Raw genomic sequence first — 16448 nt, forward strand, 5'->3', positions numbered from 1 at the left:
AGCCAACAATAACGTAAATTTGCAACTTACTTAACACTCACACCGCCCTGAACTGAACTAAACTGGAAACTGCGACCCGTGGAACTTCCCTGTGGGGCGAAGCATACCCATTTATGAGCTGCCATAAACACGTGTAAATCCCGTTCATAATGAAAAAGTCACGATTTCTAGTGTCAATATCGTAAAAGGAATGGGCAAACTGGCTAAATAGGGAAAGAAGTCGTTGCCATATCCATATCGTTCCATTCTCATGCCCATTTGGACAATAAAATCGAAACTAATTGAAGCTCCCACATATTAGAACTTGCGCATACTTCTATAGAGCCCGCCCTTAACAGCGGCTTAACTTATCTATCCATCCGCCATTTGGGCCTGCCCTTTGGCATGATCTAATCACTTTGAGTGATGCCTCTAACCATTGAGGCCTCGGTTCGTGTCCATATCCGCGTCCGTATCCGTGTCCATACGCGAGGTTATCTATCGCCTCTGCGTGTTCTGTTTGCATTTTACAAATGTCAACAAAAGAAAATGCACTTTGAGGTTTCTATTAGCGCAAAGGAGGTGGAGAGGCAGTCACACATTCGACGCGGACGTGAAGAGTACCTGTGTGTATGTGTGCATGTGATAAGCGTGGCAAGCCTCACGCTGCGCTGCACTTGATGGACAGCAAAGCGGGCACGATAAGTGCAACCTAGTGGAACCACCTGAAAACTGGCGACCGACCACTGGCAAACATTCAGTATCTGAGTTTTTCGATTGATATTCCCTTGCGCTCGCAGGTAGCCTCAGGTAATCCATCATAAAATTAGTTTTGCTGCGCTTGCACAAAGATTTTTCATAATAGATTAACGCAGCGAGCAGCTTGTTATAAATAAAATTCGAAATAACTGTACACGACTACATAAATGCTAACTGGTATTTCCCGGCTTTGCTTGGTCCACGTTCTATGCCTCGAATTGTAGACATGACATGAAACACGATTGTTAAATGTAGTTTTTATCAAAATATGATCATAATGCAGTTGACTAAATAAAGCTCAAATTTACCCAATGCCTTTAAGCCTTTGATCCAAGCATTTACTTATTTAATTTTCGCTAGGAAAAGCTTTAATAGATAATATCAATTTAAAATTGTATCTAATGGAACCTTTTGCACAAAAACTTTTATGATGATAATTTTCATTGACCAACTCAATCTAATGAAAATCCAATCAAATTGCCAAAGCCTGCCACACACATGCGTATATTTTCCATATTTTATAACTTCCTATGCCGGCATATAACAAAGGGCAGTTTATTGAAAGCCCAAGCATTTCTAGGAAATTCAGAAAATCTCTTAAAGGCCCAATATGGCTGGCAATCAAAGCACTTGGCTAATTTTGGAGTTAATTTAGGTGAGATTGTCACTGGAACGACATTTGGCCATAAGCAATCGGAATCGTATTATGACTACGCCGGAGCTCTCGGGGCTCGTCAGCTATAACAAGTGTATGGGCTGTCAGAGCAATTTGAACTTCCGCCAACGCTTTCATGTTGGGGCAGACCCTAAAACTCGACAAATGTGCCTGCAGGAAATATTAAAGCCCAAATGGACGACAACGAGTAAACTTCTTGACTGTGTGCGGTGGTGGATAGGTGGCCAGGCCATTTGGCCCAGAGTCAAATAAACGGCAACAAAATAAAATACAAAAAAAATACACTCAGTTGGCTACAGGTTGGGGGCGACCAGGACGGAACCGGGGCGGGTCATAAATGGCCAGCAACTTGTATCGCAAATTGTCAATGGTCACGTGCAGAGTTGTGAGCATTGCTGTTGCTGCTGTTGTTGTTGCTGTTTGAAAATACAGAAATAAAGGAAAAATCAAAGACACATTTACTGCACAACCATTGTCAAGTGGCGCCTATTGAATGGATGGAGACGTTTTCTTGAGTCATTGCCAATTTGTCGCCAGCCACAGTCAATGTTACTGAATTGTGCTGACATGTGGCTCAAAGACAATATAAAATCTTGGCTAAAGTTCAATTGGCTAAGGTGTTTGAGCGTCGGACTTGAAACTTGGAGGTCGTTGGCTCAAATTTAGCAACCAATTTTAAATTTTTTGCTTGCTTATTAAATGTATTAATATTATTATTATTTATAATTTTAATGGACTTGATGCCTGAAGTTGGTGCCAATTACGGTTTTGTATTTACACAAACAATTTTGGTACCAACAATATTCATTTGACCCATGCGATGCCGGGTAATAGCTTCTGTTAATTCTCTAATTCTAATAATGAATTTCAATCATGTTACTATTAATATGTTTTCCCAAAAAACAAATAATTTCTCTTTTATCTCACGGGCAAGATATGTAAAGAACGGTTTAAAAAATTAAAGGCTTGCATTTTGAATGAATTTAGAAACAAACGTTGCTAAAAACGCATTAAGCATAATGAAAAGAGCAGCTTTTGTTTTTTTTTTTCATTAATTGTCAATATCTTAGCCATATATCACAACAGATCTCAGTATACACTCAAGCTTTTAGGCTAAAAAAAAAGTCCATTACAAGCTCTTACCTAGTTCCATGTCCCTATGCCACAATCTATTTCCTTTCCCTTTTTTTATAAAATACAAACATTCAATTTGATTTATTTGGTGATCTGTTTAGATCGTTGCTTCTGCTGGTGTTTGTTTTACAAGAGGCGCCAAGTTGTTGTTTCTTATTTATAAATGCGGCGAAAAGCTCTCAAGGCTAGTCGCCTCTGCTGCTTTCTCATTTCCCATTGCCAATGGGGGCTCCGAGGGCGTAAAGAAACAAATGATCTAAATAATTACTTCCAATTGTATATGGAGTTTTAAGCATTACTCGCCACATGCAGCTGATTGTCAAAATATTTTCATTTCAATTTCAAGCTGCAGGCAAAATAAATAAATAAAATGCTCCTTTACGGAAGCAACGGGGAGAAATTGACTGAATGACTGATTGACTGTATAATTGGACTGCACTTAACATTGATTGTTTTGCCAAGCGGTGTAAATGATCTGAGGCAATTGGATGCAGCGGTGCTCCAAAGATCAAAATGGGTCTATTGGAAAATGGGTTGATATATGAAAAAAGGAAATAGATGGTGCGAAGTAGCATATTTTGTATGGAAATTCAATATAAAAGTTAGACGACAGATAACTTTAATACATTGAAAAGCTTTCAGAGTTCTTCTATAATATAAACTCATTGAAAACCCGTCGCTCTTAATTTACGACAAATTTCTGTTACAAAATTCCAAGAATCATATGCAGTTGACATGCATACTGATGTTCGGAGTTCATAAACTGAGTTACTGGAACCCCATAGTAGTATCAAAGTGTTCTTCGCCCTAATATTGAATTGTATACAATATTATTATTGCTCATGTTCTTCATATTTTATATGAAGCAGCTCTGTAAATGCCCAGGAGAGAGGCAAAGAGAATTGAGAAAAACTTGGATGCATCATGTTGACGCCCACATTAAGTGGCAGAATTATGAGGCGACAACATCGGACCGAGCAACTTTTCCGGCCCCCAAAGACTGGGGCAAAGACTGAGATCCATGTCGCTGCGTAATTATAGAATACATCATGCAAGAAATTTGTTGCATGCGCCATTAGCAGCATAGTGTCCGTCAGCGGGACGGGTGTGGTGGGGAGGTGTGGGACTTGACAATGGGACAAGCGCAGGCGGAGACCAAGAAATTTGTCAAAATATTGTTGACTAATAAAAATAGGCCCTATGCCTGGACTAGAGCAGATCAAAGCAGATCAGAGATCAACCCATTACGATGCGACACAACATTGAAACGCACTTTTAGCTGAAACTCATGCATTCATTCATTCAATCAATGCGTCCAATTCAGAGCGTGTGACAATAAATCTTCTCGTTTGGTTGTTGGGTAGAAGGACGACTTCCCCGTCACCTAATTTCCGCTACGTATCAAAGCCAAATTGATCGGATGACCCACCCGACAAATGACAGTTGCAAAAGCTTGCAACGGATCATTTGAATGCCCATTCGATTCAATTTGATTTCAATTTCGATTTCGGAATGTTATTTAGAGTGTGTGAACATTTGTTGTTCGACTTCAATTAACAATTGAACATTTTGCTTGGAGCCTTAGCCCCTACTTATACAGATGGCTGACCCGTCTTTATCCGTAACTCATTTAGATGCGGCAGCAAGTGTATCGCTTTGATCTGTTGACCTCATTTCGCTTTAATTCTGAAGACAAACAAATTGCATTTGCCCTCAATGAATTAAATCATTCGTTCAATAACAATTGCGGTCATATATTTGGCGCCCCCAACCCGTGGTGGTTAAGTGGACTTATGTATATATATTTTTGGACGAGTAGAGGCTTTCGATTTGTTACACTGATTTGACACATCTTTCTCGATTCGTCTAGGGCTATAAGTAATGGCCATGCCCATTTCTCATGTTCTAGTAAGCCCCAAATCGGATTCTCTGCTGCAATTTGTTAGTGGAACTTTGAATGAATGTGAAGCAGATGGTAGGCTCGGACGATGGTTCCGTTTGTGTTTCATCAACTCGAAACAAATCGATGGATAGGAAATGAGTGCATATAGAATAAATTTCAATCCAATTTGGGTTTATTTCAAGTTAAAAAGAAATCCGGCGTCGTCCTGCAGATATTATAGGCAGTCACATTCCTTCCATGCTATGCATACTCGTTGTGATTCGTTTTTTTGTGACTAAAAGCAAATTCCATAAGTAAATAAACCTATTAATAATTGCTGCGGGATTTAAGCCAGCGATCAACGGGTTGTTAGTCCGAAATAGAATATATCTCTCACTCTTGCATCAATGCTTAGATTTCCCTAAAAAGTTTGGCTAAAATTCCAAATCTCTTCGCCTATTGGCTTCAAAGATTGCCATGGTTTTATTTATACATTTCCTTTTTTTGCCAAAGCATTTTAAACTTAAATTGTTTCACTTGAATTTAGGAGCTTTTACTGTGCCATTATTCAGTAAATGTCTCAGCCGAAACTCATCATATTATTAAAACCACAACAGTTTAAGCCACAACATTCCATTCCATGCACGAATATTCATTAGCTAATAATAATTCACTTCCAAACGTTCCGCCCTGCCCCGCCCACTGTAGCTTCTCCCATGACATATTCATTTCATATGCAAAGCGTGTGGTGCTTATTACAAAAATTAATCGGGCATGGATATAAGTTTGTTAGTTGGTTTACTTTTGCATGGGGCGGGGCTGAAAAGTTTACAGTTATATTACGAATATAACGCCAATTAAGAGAAATAAAAATGCATTAAATTAATTAAATTGCAGTAACGAAGAAGGCGGCAAAGCTACATTTTCATAATCTACTTAATAGATATTGACTAATATTTTTAAAAGCTTAACAGCAAAGCAAACAATAACAAAAAAAAATAACTATTTACATTGCCGAGGCACTAAAAATTTTGATAAGCTTGGCATAGTGGAGCAAGCGAAAGAGTGGGGCTTCAGACATACATAACATATAGGCACGTACGACACGCCCATTGCCTTTGGAAATATGGGAAATATAATTTGTATAATTACAATGCTTTGATAATACAAAATACCAATCAACAAGAAAAGCAACAATAACAATATCGCTTCAATTGTCAAATGGCCTGAGCTACACCCAGTTGCCCCGAACCGCCTGGGAGGAGGGCCACAACTAATTGCCCGCCAGCCGAGCGGCTCATTGAGCTCCACAGCGGGCGGCACGCACAGCGCGTCGCCATCGTAGAAGCCATCGATGTCGACACCACGTCGCGAGCTGCGAGTTTTGAGGCGCCACACGACACTCCGAGGCTACGCACTCGCTGTGCATTGACACTGCCACGTAGTAGATGCATAGATGATGACGATGATGACGACTCCATATCTGAATCCCTATCCGCACAATGGGCCCGCTCGGCCAGGCCAGTCCGTGCTGTGCGCCCTTCGCTTACCCTTTCAGCGCCAGCTTATCATAAAAGGAAATCAAGCTGTCAGTCAATTTATAGTTATAGCAGAGTATACAAAGCAAGTTACAGATACGCACGCACCACTGTCACAAAGCGCTGCCAGCGGCAGAGCTCCTCACGCACAATGTCAAAGGTCACATATATTTCAATTAAGTGCAGTCCCGAAAAAAAGCTGTCATTACACTAGCTGACATTACCCAGAAGTCACTATTTCCATTGAATAACATACGTCATTTGCATTTCATTTCGTGTAATATTTATAATTGATATCCACGCTTATCCCCAAATTATATTCTTGCCTTTCAGGTCCACTTTCAGATGTGCTCACAGCCGTGGGCTCGGAGGTGGCGCTACCATGCGATCTAATGCCCGGTACAATGATCGCTGATAAGGTCCAATTGGTCATTTGGTATCGTCAGGGAAACGTGAAACCCATCTACACGTAAGTACTATGATTATAGTTTTAGTAATATTAGTTTCAGTTATAATGTGTATGTCTTTTCTATAATACTATCCTATATTTCCGGCCTTGCCCAGTGCACAAATTATGCTAAAAATTTTAGAGATAATTTTTTTTATCCATTTCCCGCTCGTGGGCTTTTATTTATGAATTCTTGGCTTTTTACACACATGTTATTAACTCAGTTAATTATGGGATTTTTTACCATTATATAAAATGTTTGCCATCTTCTCAAGTACTTTAAGACGCCTAGAAGCCTCTTAAATATAATTTGATTATAAGGCGTTCAAATCTCTCAAATAAGTTGCCTTTTAAGTAACACCCCCTAAAAAGTTAACTGACAAAATTGCCAAATATATTTTGATATTTTCGATGGGAAAAAGGGCAGCATATTTAAGAACTCACCCCAAACGAGTGTATGTCAACGGTTTTGGTTTGATCCCAGGTCTCTGGGCCAATTATGAAAAGCTGAAGACTGCGACACTCGCGACTAGGTGCGCTCATTATAAATTCTATTAACGTCGGGCATTTATGTTGAATTTGACGATATAAACATTACTTACGAACATACATTCATACTCGTATATAAAAGACGACATGTACACATAAGTACGTGCATCTGTTGGCCTGATATTTTGTTGTTTTCGTGTTGTTTTGTGGGTGGACAGGAGCAGGTGTATGTAGCTGCAAGGTTGAAGCCAAATGGTTTTTAACAAGCAAGGCAATCAGAAATATGTACCGCGGTATGCCAAATGTTGGCAGGTGGGCACAAGATGGGTGGCATGGGCTAATACATATGAATATCGTATATATATATATAAAGGTTTATCTACATGTCGTGTGATGTTAACCAACCAGAAAGTCGCAGAAAATGCTTTACCTTGGGCTCAAAGGCACACGGCGTCGCTTTAGGAGGGTAAAAACTGATGGACTGAGGCGCACTAGACCAGAAATTGATTTTGAATACAATGGTAACCTTGGCACAGCCACCAACCTCCCTCGCATCTCAAAGACTCGCAACCAGAATCGATTATGCCCGAGTCAAAGTGTCAAAGTTAAATGTGCATTCATGTGGTTCGATTGATTTTACAGTATAAACTCGCTGCGGTGACTGCAGTTACAGTTGCCAGTGCCGCTTTTATGGCCACATAAATTTTACGGCTCTGCCCATCGAAATGCACTCATCACACCTCGCGCCTCTACAAAAGATCTGGAGTGCTACCAAATAAAGCGTTTTTCTCTCGTGCCCGCATTCGTTTTATTGTTTTCCATCAATTTTAATTTGCTTTTTCTACACTTCATAAATTTTCGTTGGGACTGTTGTTCTAGAGCTTTTACAGCATGAAAGCAGAATGAAATTTCCATATGCCAAGAAGGTCGGAAGATTAATTACATGAGAAGTTTGTTGCCCAATTGCAGGGCACCCAGGTACAACTGTCTGAAGGCCCTAGCCCCAATCAATGACCTTTGGCTGCCCAGGGCGCATGTACTTATGAATTAGGCATGGTGGCAATACATCGAGTCCGACTGTTGTGGGTGAAGGAGGGCAGCTCACATTTTTGGCTGTTGAACCTAATTTAATTATCTTAAAATCCATTAACAAATAACCATCCATCATGCGGCACTTACTCGTACTCCTGTTATTGTTTTTGCTACACATTGCAGTCGCTTTGGATATTTTTTCAATTTTTTTTTTCTTTTGGGAGTCTGGGTTACTTATGGGTGCATTTGAATTTTTCTAGTGATAAATCAACAGCGACATGAGGGCTGCGAACGTAGCTGATATGCATAAGCTTTTGATATATTCAAGATGTGCGATAATCTAGGGGAATGCTTTGATAACAGGCGATCATAAATAATGTGCCATGAGAATAGGGTAAAGCGTGGCTGGACAGCCCAGCGACTGACCTCTATGAGGCTTAGATAGAACACAAGATATAATAGAAATTGAATATTTTTAAAAGGCAGGATTGATAAACAAAATAAACGCATTCGGCACCAAATTTATAAGCTATTTAGTAATATAAATTATAGGGTATGTAAACACACCAAAAACAATTTTTTAAATATATCTTTACTTTCATTAGTATAAAATACATTTATTCCGTTTATGAAAACGTTTTTATCCACAATTTCCACAAGCGCATTAATTGCAGAGACTCCAGAATATCACATACTAAATAATATATCCACGCAAAAGTAAATATTTTGCATTTTATCTTTCCAGAAAAAAATGTAAATGGATGCTTCTGTTTTTTATGATAAGAGCCAACAGTAAAATGTATTTTAATGCCAGTGCGTTTCCCTATTAAAAGCTGCTTAAATGTTGGCACTGGGAACGCAAAATTAAATGCAGCTATAGGCAAATAAAGTGGAATACAAAAAACTAAAATTCAAATGGAAGCGGCTTAAAAAATGCACTCATAAAAAGCAAGCGCTAAATTGATCAATTAATTAATTGAAGCAAACTATAAAATGAAAAAATTAAGAAAAAAAACACACAGGGCTGGCCAATGCATTAACATAAACAGCCAAATTTATTTTGTTTGCCCGCATTAAGAGGAGAAACCTGCAACAACAGCAATGGGCGGGTCTTAGGGGGCGAACACACAAAAAGGGCAACGCAAATTCGGGGACAAAAAACACAAAGCAAATTAAAAATGTACAAGTGTCATCAAATTAAGTGCCACACACATAAAAAGCCAAACTAATGTGCCTGGGGAAAAAGTGAAAAAATTAGGTAAAAGAGAGAGATGTAAAAAGGCACAGAGTGAGATGGAAAACCAGAAAACTATTTAAATATAACCATTTAAAATGTTTAAAAAAAATGAATGCCCCCAAGAACTAAATAAAAAACCCCAAAAACTAAAAAAACAAAAATCGAAAGATCCGAATGCACTTTGGATTATTTACGATTTGTTGTTGCTTCTGTTTGCTGGCTGTAGCTTTGGGGCGTTGACATTTAATGGGGCATTTTGTCAAAATGCAGAGGAACACCTATAAACAAAAAACGTTTGGCAATAACAATAAAAACTGCTTGGCCGTTTCTATATTTTTCTGTTTTCAATTTTCATTGTTTGCAGTTGGTTCTGATTGGACTGCTGTTCTGATTGCTGGGGAAAGTTAATGAGACATTCTATTTTTACGGCGATTACGAGTCGATTTTGTTGCATTTTCAGCAATTTTTATTTCCATTTAATTTCTGATTTGACACACATTTTTCTGTATATATGCATTTTAGTTTTCCTCTCTTAATTGCTGCCAAATAAAATCGATTGATGACCATAAAACGGTACCCAGGTGAATGTCTGGCATGTGCACTAATCTCTAGGGTGTGCCATCGCAGAGACTTTGTGATTTTTATAGATATTCGTAAAGACATTTACGTGGTCACTGGCACCAGACATGATTGGGATTTGATTGAGAGACAACATCATTAGACGCTATACTCAATTTAACACAATTTTTCTACATTTCTTAAATATTTATGCAACATTTTGTTCCCAGTATTTCTTGTACATTCAAAATGTACAAGATTTTATATAAAATCATTTATATAAGTATATAAAATCCACTTGCTAAATTCAATTACAATTCAAAATCCCTTTAGTGACATTTGAAATATGCTAATTTTACGATAATATAATTGAATATTTCACTTTTGTTTTGCCGCCTACCCTATCAGTTTTGATGCCAGGGGTCGACCGCTGCATCAGGCAATACCCTGGGCCGATGAGAACGTCTTCAACAAGAAGGCTCACTTCTACTATGACACAAATCCGCCGGCTTTACGCATCAAGAACATTCAGACCACAGATGCTGGGCTCTACAAATGTCGTGTTGATTTCCATAAATCACCAACTCGCAATTGGCGCATTAATGTGACAGTCCTGGGTGAGTGGAAGTCCTTAGACTCTAGTTGACTATTTGATTATATTTATTTTACATTTTCATTTGCAGTGCCACCCACGCAGTTGACCATATTGGACCACCATGGAGCAGCAGTGCGCGACCAGACCGCTGGCCCCTATCTGGAGGGAGATAGCATCAATTTGACTTGCCTATCCAGCGGTGGGGTACCACCACCTCGAGTTTCCTGGTGGCGCGAACATGCCCTCGTCGATGACTCGCTTCAGGTGCTGCCCGACGGTTCGGTGCGCAACACACTGCACCTGAAGAACATTCAGCGCAAGGATCTGCTAACGGTAAGTGGCCAAATGACATCCGAAAATTCTTAAGCCTTATTTATGAGCCAAGTAAACAAAGACGCTCGCTTCGACGGCCGCTTCTAGAACCCATGCACAATAGCCAATGCTGCCCATTTATTTCGGTTAGCCACAAAAGCAGCGCACCATTAATGACAGCGCTCGGTGTGGCCAAGTCCCCAGCCCCATCCCTATTCCCATCTGCGTCCGCACAATGGCTAATAGAAATCAAAGCGCCTGGGAAATGAATGCAGCCGCGACTGCATTGGGAATTGTTCAGTCCGAGGCTGTCGACTGCCAGTTGCCGGTTGCCAGTTGGCAGTTGATTCTAAGCCGATTTAACTTTGCTTGGTGTAATGAACAATATTGTTAGACCACTAATCCAGCGATTCAGCGCTCGTACACAACAGTACCTCTGCCTCTCTCCAGCCTACCTATCTCGGGCGGCCCACTTGTACAAATTGTCTGCTATTGTGAATGGGTAGTCTTTGTGCTCGGTGAGCATTGTGAACCGAACCGAATTAATGCTGGTCTAGAAATCACTTGAAACTTGTGCGGTGTAAATCCCAGAATTATGAGTCCACAACAAAGATAGTTCTTGAATAATTTCCAGCTGGCTTGCAAGCCTATGACAAATATGTATATACCTCGGCCGGAGAGAAATAAGAACTAAGCTCCTGGGTCTGAGACACGTGACCATAAGCTATTTTGGTGTCTGAGCGTCGCACTCACAAGCGAGAAATCACCGGGTCAAATCTAGCAGCCATTTTCAGTTAAAAATTTGTTTATTGAATTTGTTATGATTCATCAAGAAAAAAGCAAAAACAAGTTCCAATTAATGAATTGTTAGCTGTTTGAAACTGTCTTAAGTTGGTGTATTGATTTTAACCCGGGCGACGAAAGTTCATGTTCTCTAATATCCTTAAATACGTTTTAAAATACTAGCTGCTCGAAAAGTTAGTAAAGAAATACTTCAAAGGGAAAAGGCAATTAAAATCATTATCTATTTAGCAACATATTTTCTCTGGCATGAAAATCACCGTGCACAACTACATACCCCAAACCCAAGCCAAACATCATTAACACCTCAACAAAAGCCAAAGTCAATTGGTGTTTAAAAGCGACATAGTTTAGAGATATAACACATGAATAGCAACACCGTTAAACGAAAAACAAACAATACGAAAATACATTGTACATTAGCAATAAACACATCGGGAAAACGATGACCTACTGCGACCCCACCTGGTGAGCGGTCGATGCGACAGAAATATTGTATAACACAAAGAAATTTATGACCTAATTTCCTAGCCAAAAACGACACTTTGACAGACTGCGCAGCAGCAAGCAAGCGAACAAGAAACATAACGAAACGAGGCTGTTTTAATTTTCCCCGAGTTATGCAAATATTTTTATTAGACATCGTTACAATTTTCGTGCCTCAATAAAATGTCCGAATTGGAAACGTATATATGACCAGAAAGTATCGCATTACCAACAAAACAACAACTACAACAATTCAGCTACAAAATTTATGATATTAATACAACAGAGCGAGCCTTTGAGCTGCCGTTTGACTACGACGGAACGTAACATAATTGATTAACATTTTCTGAGTGGTGGGTGGGGGGCGTTGTTTCGGTGGAGCTGTGTGCGTGCTCGTGAAGCATTTCAAGCAATTAAAATTAAATGTTCACCTCTTGGTCAGGTTAATTTATCATCTTTCAGACGTTCTCCCATTATCGCCAATATTTTATCGCATATTATAGTATATTGTATTCATAGTAGGCCAATTATCGTATTATGCATAAATCAATTTATTTATTTTACTTTCTTTCCACCATGTAGATGTACACCTGCCAGGCCAGCAATGGCCATGTCGTCCCGGCGCTGACCAAAAAAGTTATCCTGGACATGAACCGTAAGTTGAAGCAATCATCTTTAATAAGCATGTCTCGTTTCATATTACAGTTTTATTCAAATAATATATGCTAAAAATTTCCCGCTTCTGTTTGTCAGTTTTCGAAATGTTTATGGTTCGACGTGGGCGCTTGCCGAATGTCAACAGTTCAAGGCCGCACAGGCAGTGGGGTTGTTTGAGGTTGCGCACAGTGCACCACTGAAGGCTATTTCATGAAAATTAATGTAATTAAAGTTTTTGTCATTGTGGTTGGCTCTAATGCGCGTATAGTCCGATGTTTATGCATTTATAGCATCAAACCTAGTAAAATGGTGGGCTGGGCTACTATGTGAATATGCTATTCGCAATGTGAATCCCATAGGTGCGGGCAGTACAATAATAATAAGCTTGTATATCGTTATAGTATGTTAGTGGTAAAATGGTATCGAGTACATAGACAACAGCGTATTAGGCATAATTAAATTACCTTTTATTCCATAAAGGCAATGTGACTGGGAAAATGCTTCCAAAAATTGTAATTCAGTGAATGACATAAAGCCCGAATATATTCTACATTTTAGCTTCCATTTCTAATTTCAATCCTTTTCGTAATTTGAGATAGAATTTTTAGAAATTCAATGTTTTAGGAATAGTTTTTTTAATATGATTTGAAACAATTATTCTTAATAATTATACCCTGAACCCATTAAAATGGGTACAAGGGTATATTGTATTTGTGCGGAAGCCAAATGTATGTAACAGGCAGAAGGAAGCTTCTCCGACCCCATAAAGTATATTTATTCTTGATCAGCATCAATAGCCGAGTCGATCTAGCTATGTCCGTCTGTCTGTCCGTCCGTCCATCCGTATGTATGAACGCAAGGATCTCAGAACCTATAAGAGGTAGAGACTTGAAATTTTAGATGTAGATGCTCCTAGGTCCCGCGCAGAGCGAGTTTGTTTCCGATAATCGATAACTTCCTCCGTTTCCAAGCAATCGATAAAAATCGATATCGATATCCCGTTTTTTGGGTAATTTTGGTGAATAATAAGAGCTTGAGTCAACAAACTTGACATATAGCTTCCAAAATAGAATAGAATCCCCTAGTCGGGAGCTCCCGACTAGAACCTCTTACTTGTTTTTAATCATTTACTTAATTTGACTTAATATACACATTTCTTCCCTCGCTTTTTACTCAGTACCTCCACTGAGTTTGCTGCTTCAGGGACTCAACCACGCTGTAGTCGCCGGCACACGCACCCATGTAACCTGCACGGCAGTCGGTGCTCGTCCGCCGCCACACATCATATGGTCCAAGGCTGGTCAGATACTGAAGGGTGCTTCACAGTCGGTAAGTCAGAGACTAGCACTAATCAGGCACGCCATCAATCAAACAACTTTACTTCAATGCACAGACTGCCTCCGATGGCAATACGACCATATCTGAGCTGATGCTCATACCCGTGCCGGAGGACAATGAGCGTCAAGTGGTATGCTCCATTGCTCTCAACTCTGGCATAACATCTCAGCAACTGCACGAAGGTGATACCACGGTAATGACAACAATGGGAAATGGGAACATGGGCCTCTACCTGAAGGATTCCCGTGTGCTCAATGTGACGCGTAGGTTGACATTAACTCTAAAGCGAATACGAACTGTAGCACTTCACAATTCCTTGCAGATGCACCCATTGTTAATCTGAATTTGGGCGCGCCACTCGATCCCAATAACCTGCTCAAGGGTTCCGATGTCTATCTGGAGTGCGATGTGCGTGCTAATCCTGCGATTACCCGCGTCGAATGGTATCACAATGTATGTGGCATTCTTTAAATAAACACAACTTTTATTAAACCTAGCATTGTAATTTAAATATTATACAACTTATGTAGGATAAGCAACTGCACTCATCACGTGGCGTAATCATATCCAATCAAACACTGGTACTCCAGGGTATCTCCAAGTCGTCACATGGCCAATACTTTTGCCGCGCTACCAATCTGCAGGGTAGCGTGTCTAGCAACGAGGTTTACCTGGATGTCAAATGTAAGTGACCGACAAGCGACCAATACTTGACCTGAGCATTCGTCTTCATCCTGCACTCGTGGCACTTGTCCTGCTCTTGTTCTTCTTTTCCATCTGCCCCACAGATCCGCCCGTGTGCAAGTCAGACTCGACGATTATACGCGCCGCACTCAAGCAGACAATCAACATTACCTGTGAGGTGGATGCCAATCCACTCGATAATCTAAATTACAAGTGGCACTTCAACAACTCGCTGGAGAGTCTCATCGAGTTGCCGATGCTGGCGCAGCTAGTGCCCGCCACGCTGCCAATGCCGCTGCAAGTGCCATCCGGCGGATATTATCAGCGCAGCAAACGGAAGCACACACATGGCGCCCAACGTCTGCTGCACGGTCGCCACGGACGCGTGGCTAGCATTGTGGACATGACAGCTGCTGGTGCCGTACACTTCGAGGATGACTACGAGCTGGAGCACGAGGAGCAAGAGCTCGACAGCTATACGGATTATGTGGAGCAGCCCTACACGCAAATGGTCTACTCGAACATGATGCACAAAAACCATGTAGAAAACAAACAGCCCCCTCGCAAGCAGCAAACACAGCAGCAGCAGCTCCTCCAACCCAGCGGCGATTCAGCTTCGCATCACAGCAATGCGGCCAGCAGTGTGCAGCTGGCAGAGCGCAAGCGGTTGGCGGCGCTGCATAAACAGCAGCACCATCGCCAGTTGCTGGCCACGCCTGCGACTACAGCAGCGCCCCCCTTGAACAATGTTTACAGTTATCATGTGGAAAGCTATGAGAGCTTTGGCGCCATCTCCTGCGTGGCCAACAGCCCCATGGGCCACAGCCAGCCCTGTTGGTATCACATTCAGCCGGCAGGTGAGTGCATCTGCTGACTTACCTGGCCAGTCAGTCGGTCGTCAGTTAGTTGAAAATTGATAAAACAACAAATATATATTTTAATTAATTTCGCATCGAACATTTCCAACACTTTGACGTGCAACATGTTTACTCAATTCCGGCTGCTGCTGATGCCGCTGCGATTGGCCGTGGGGCAAGGGTTGGAATCGATTGCGGTCGCAGTGGCCAGCAGATAATTGTTGCACGTAACGCGGCCAAGTGGCAGCGATTTGGTGCGTGAATCTCTGCGCGCGTTATTTACATTTCGCTGCTGGGAAATATTGCAGCGATGTGGCAATTTTACGCGTCGCAATTGTTTGTCGTTTGGCGCAGCAGCACCAGCGGACCGTCCGGCTGACCAGTTGTCCGTGTTGCCATTGTCCCTGGCAGCAATAAAAGCCACGTTTACCAACATTCATGTTGTTGCTGTTGTTGCTGTTGTTGGTGTTGATGCAGCCAGCTTCAATCTGTGTCGCCAATAATCTGATAATCAAATGCAATAAATTGCAAGGCACATCATTTATTTACCTATCGCCCAATGGCTGTTGCCGTTAAATTAAAATACACAACGACCCTGGCCTGAAATGCCAAAAGGATAATGGAACAGCAGCGCCATAACCCTGAAACTTAGTATACACAAATTCATGTAAATCAATGCATTTTAAAGCTGATTGTTTTTTCACTCAGTTTAATTGTGCAACGAATTTTCAAAAAAAATGTTCTCAAATGTTGTTGAAAGTATTGACAGCTAATCTACTTAGTTTCAAAATGAAATTCTATTTTTAAACCTGTCAATTACTTTTCGTGATGGTTTCTATTAGATAATTGCTATCTACCAGACATTTAATTACATACAGCAATATACAATGAACGACTTGCTTAATTCATGTAAACTTGGGAGCTTTTCGTAATCTTTTGATTTTTATAGATGCTGGCAGAAATCGGTGCTATAATCTGTCACATAT

The 16448-nt window shown here is 40.6% G+C and overlaps 1 protein-coding gene across 1 annotated transcript in view; it reads left to right on the plus strand.

Annotated features, from left to right (window-relative positions):
* LOC115766571 overlaps nt 1-16448 on the plus strand; it is a 46740-nt gene that overhangs the window by 26085 nt on the left and 4207 nt on the right. Inside the window, exons 3-11 of the mRNA XM_030710554.1 lie at nt 6302-6437; nt 10141-10349; nt 10416-10660; nt 12509-12581; nt 13761-13912; nt 13977-14184; nt 14244-14374; nt 14452-14605; nt 14710-15462. Of these exons, the coding sequence (XP_030566414.1) occupies nt 6302-6437; nt 10141-10349; nt 10416-10660; nt 12509-12581; nt 13761-13912; nt 13977-14184; nt 14244-14374; nt 14452-14605; nt 14710-15462 (2061 nt within the window). The remainder of the gene's footprint in view (nt 1-6301; nt 6438-10140; nt 10350-10415; nt 10661-12508; nt 12582-13760; nt 13913-13976; nt 14185-14243; nt 14375-14451; nt 14606-14709; nt 15463-16448) is intronic.

The sequence above is a fragment of the Drosophila novamexicana genome, unplaced genomic scaffold (genome assembly GCF_003285875.2).
Source record: "Drosophila novamexicana strain 15010-1031.04,08,12 unplaced genomic scaffold, DnovRS2.1 tig00001209-arrow-arrow-pilon, whole genome shotgun sequence".
NCBI lineage: Eukaryota > Metazoa > Arthropoda > Insecta > Diptera > Drosophilidae > Drosophila > Drosophila novamexicana.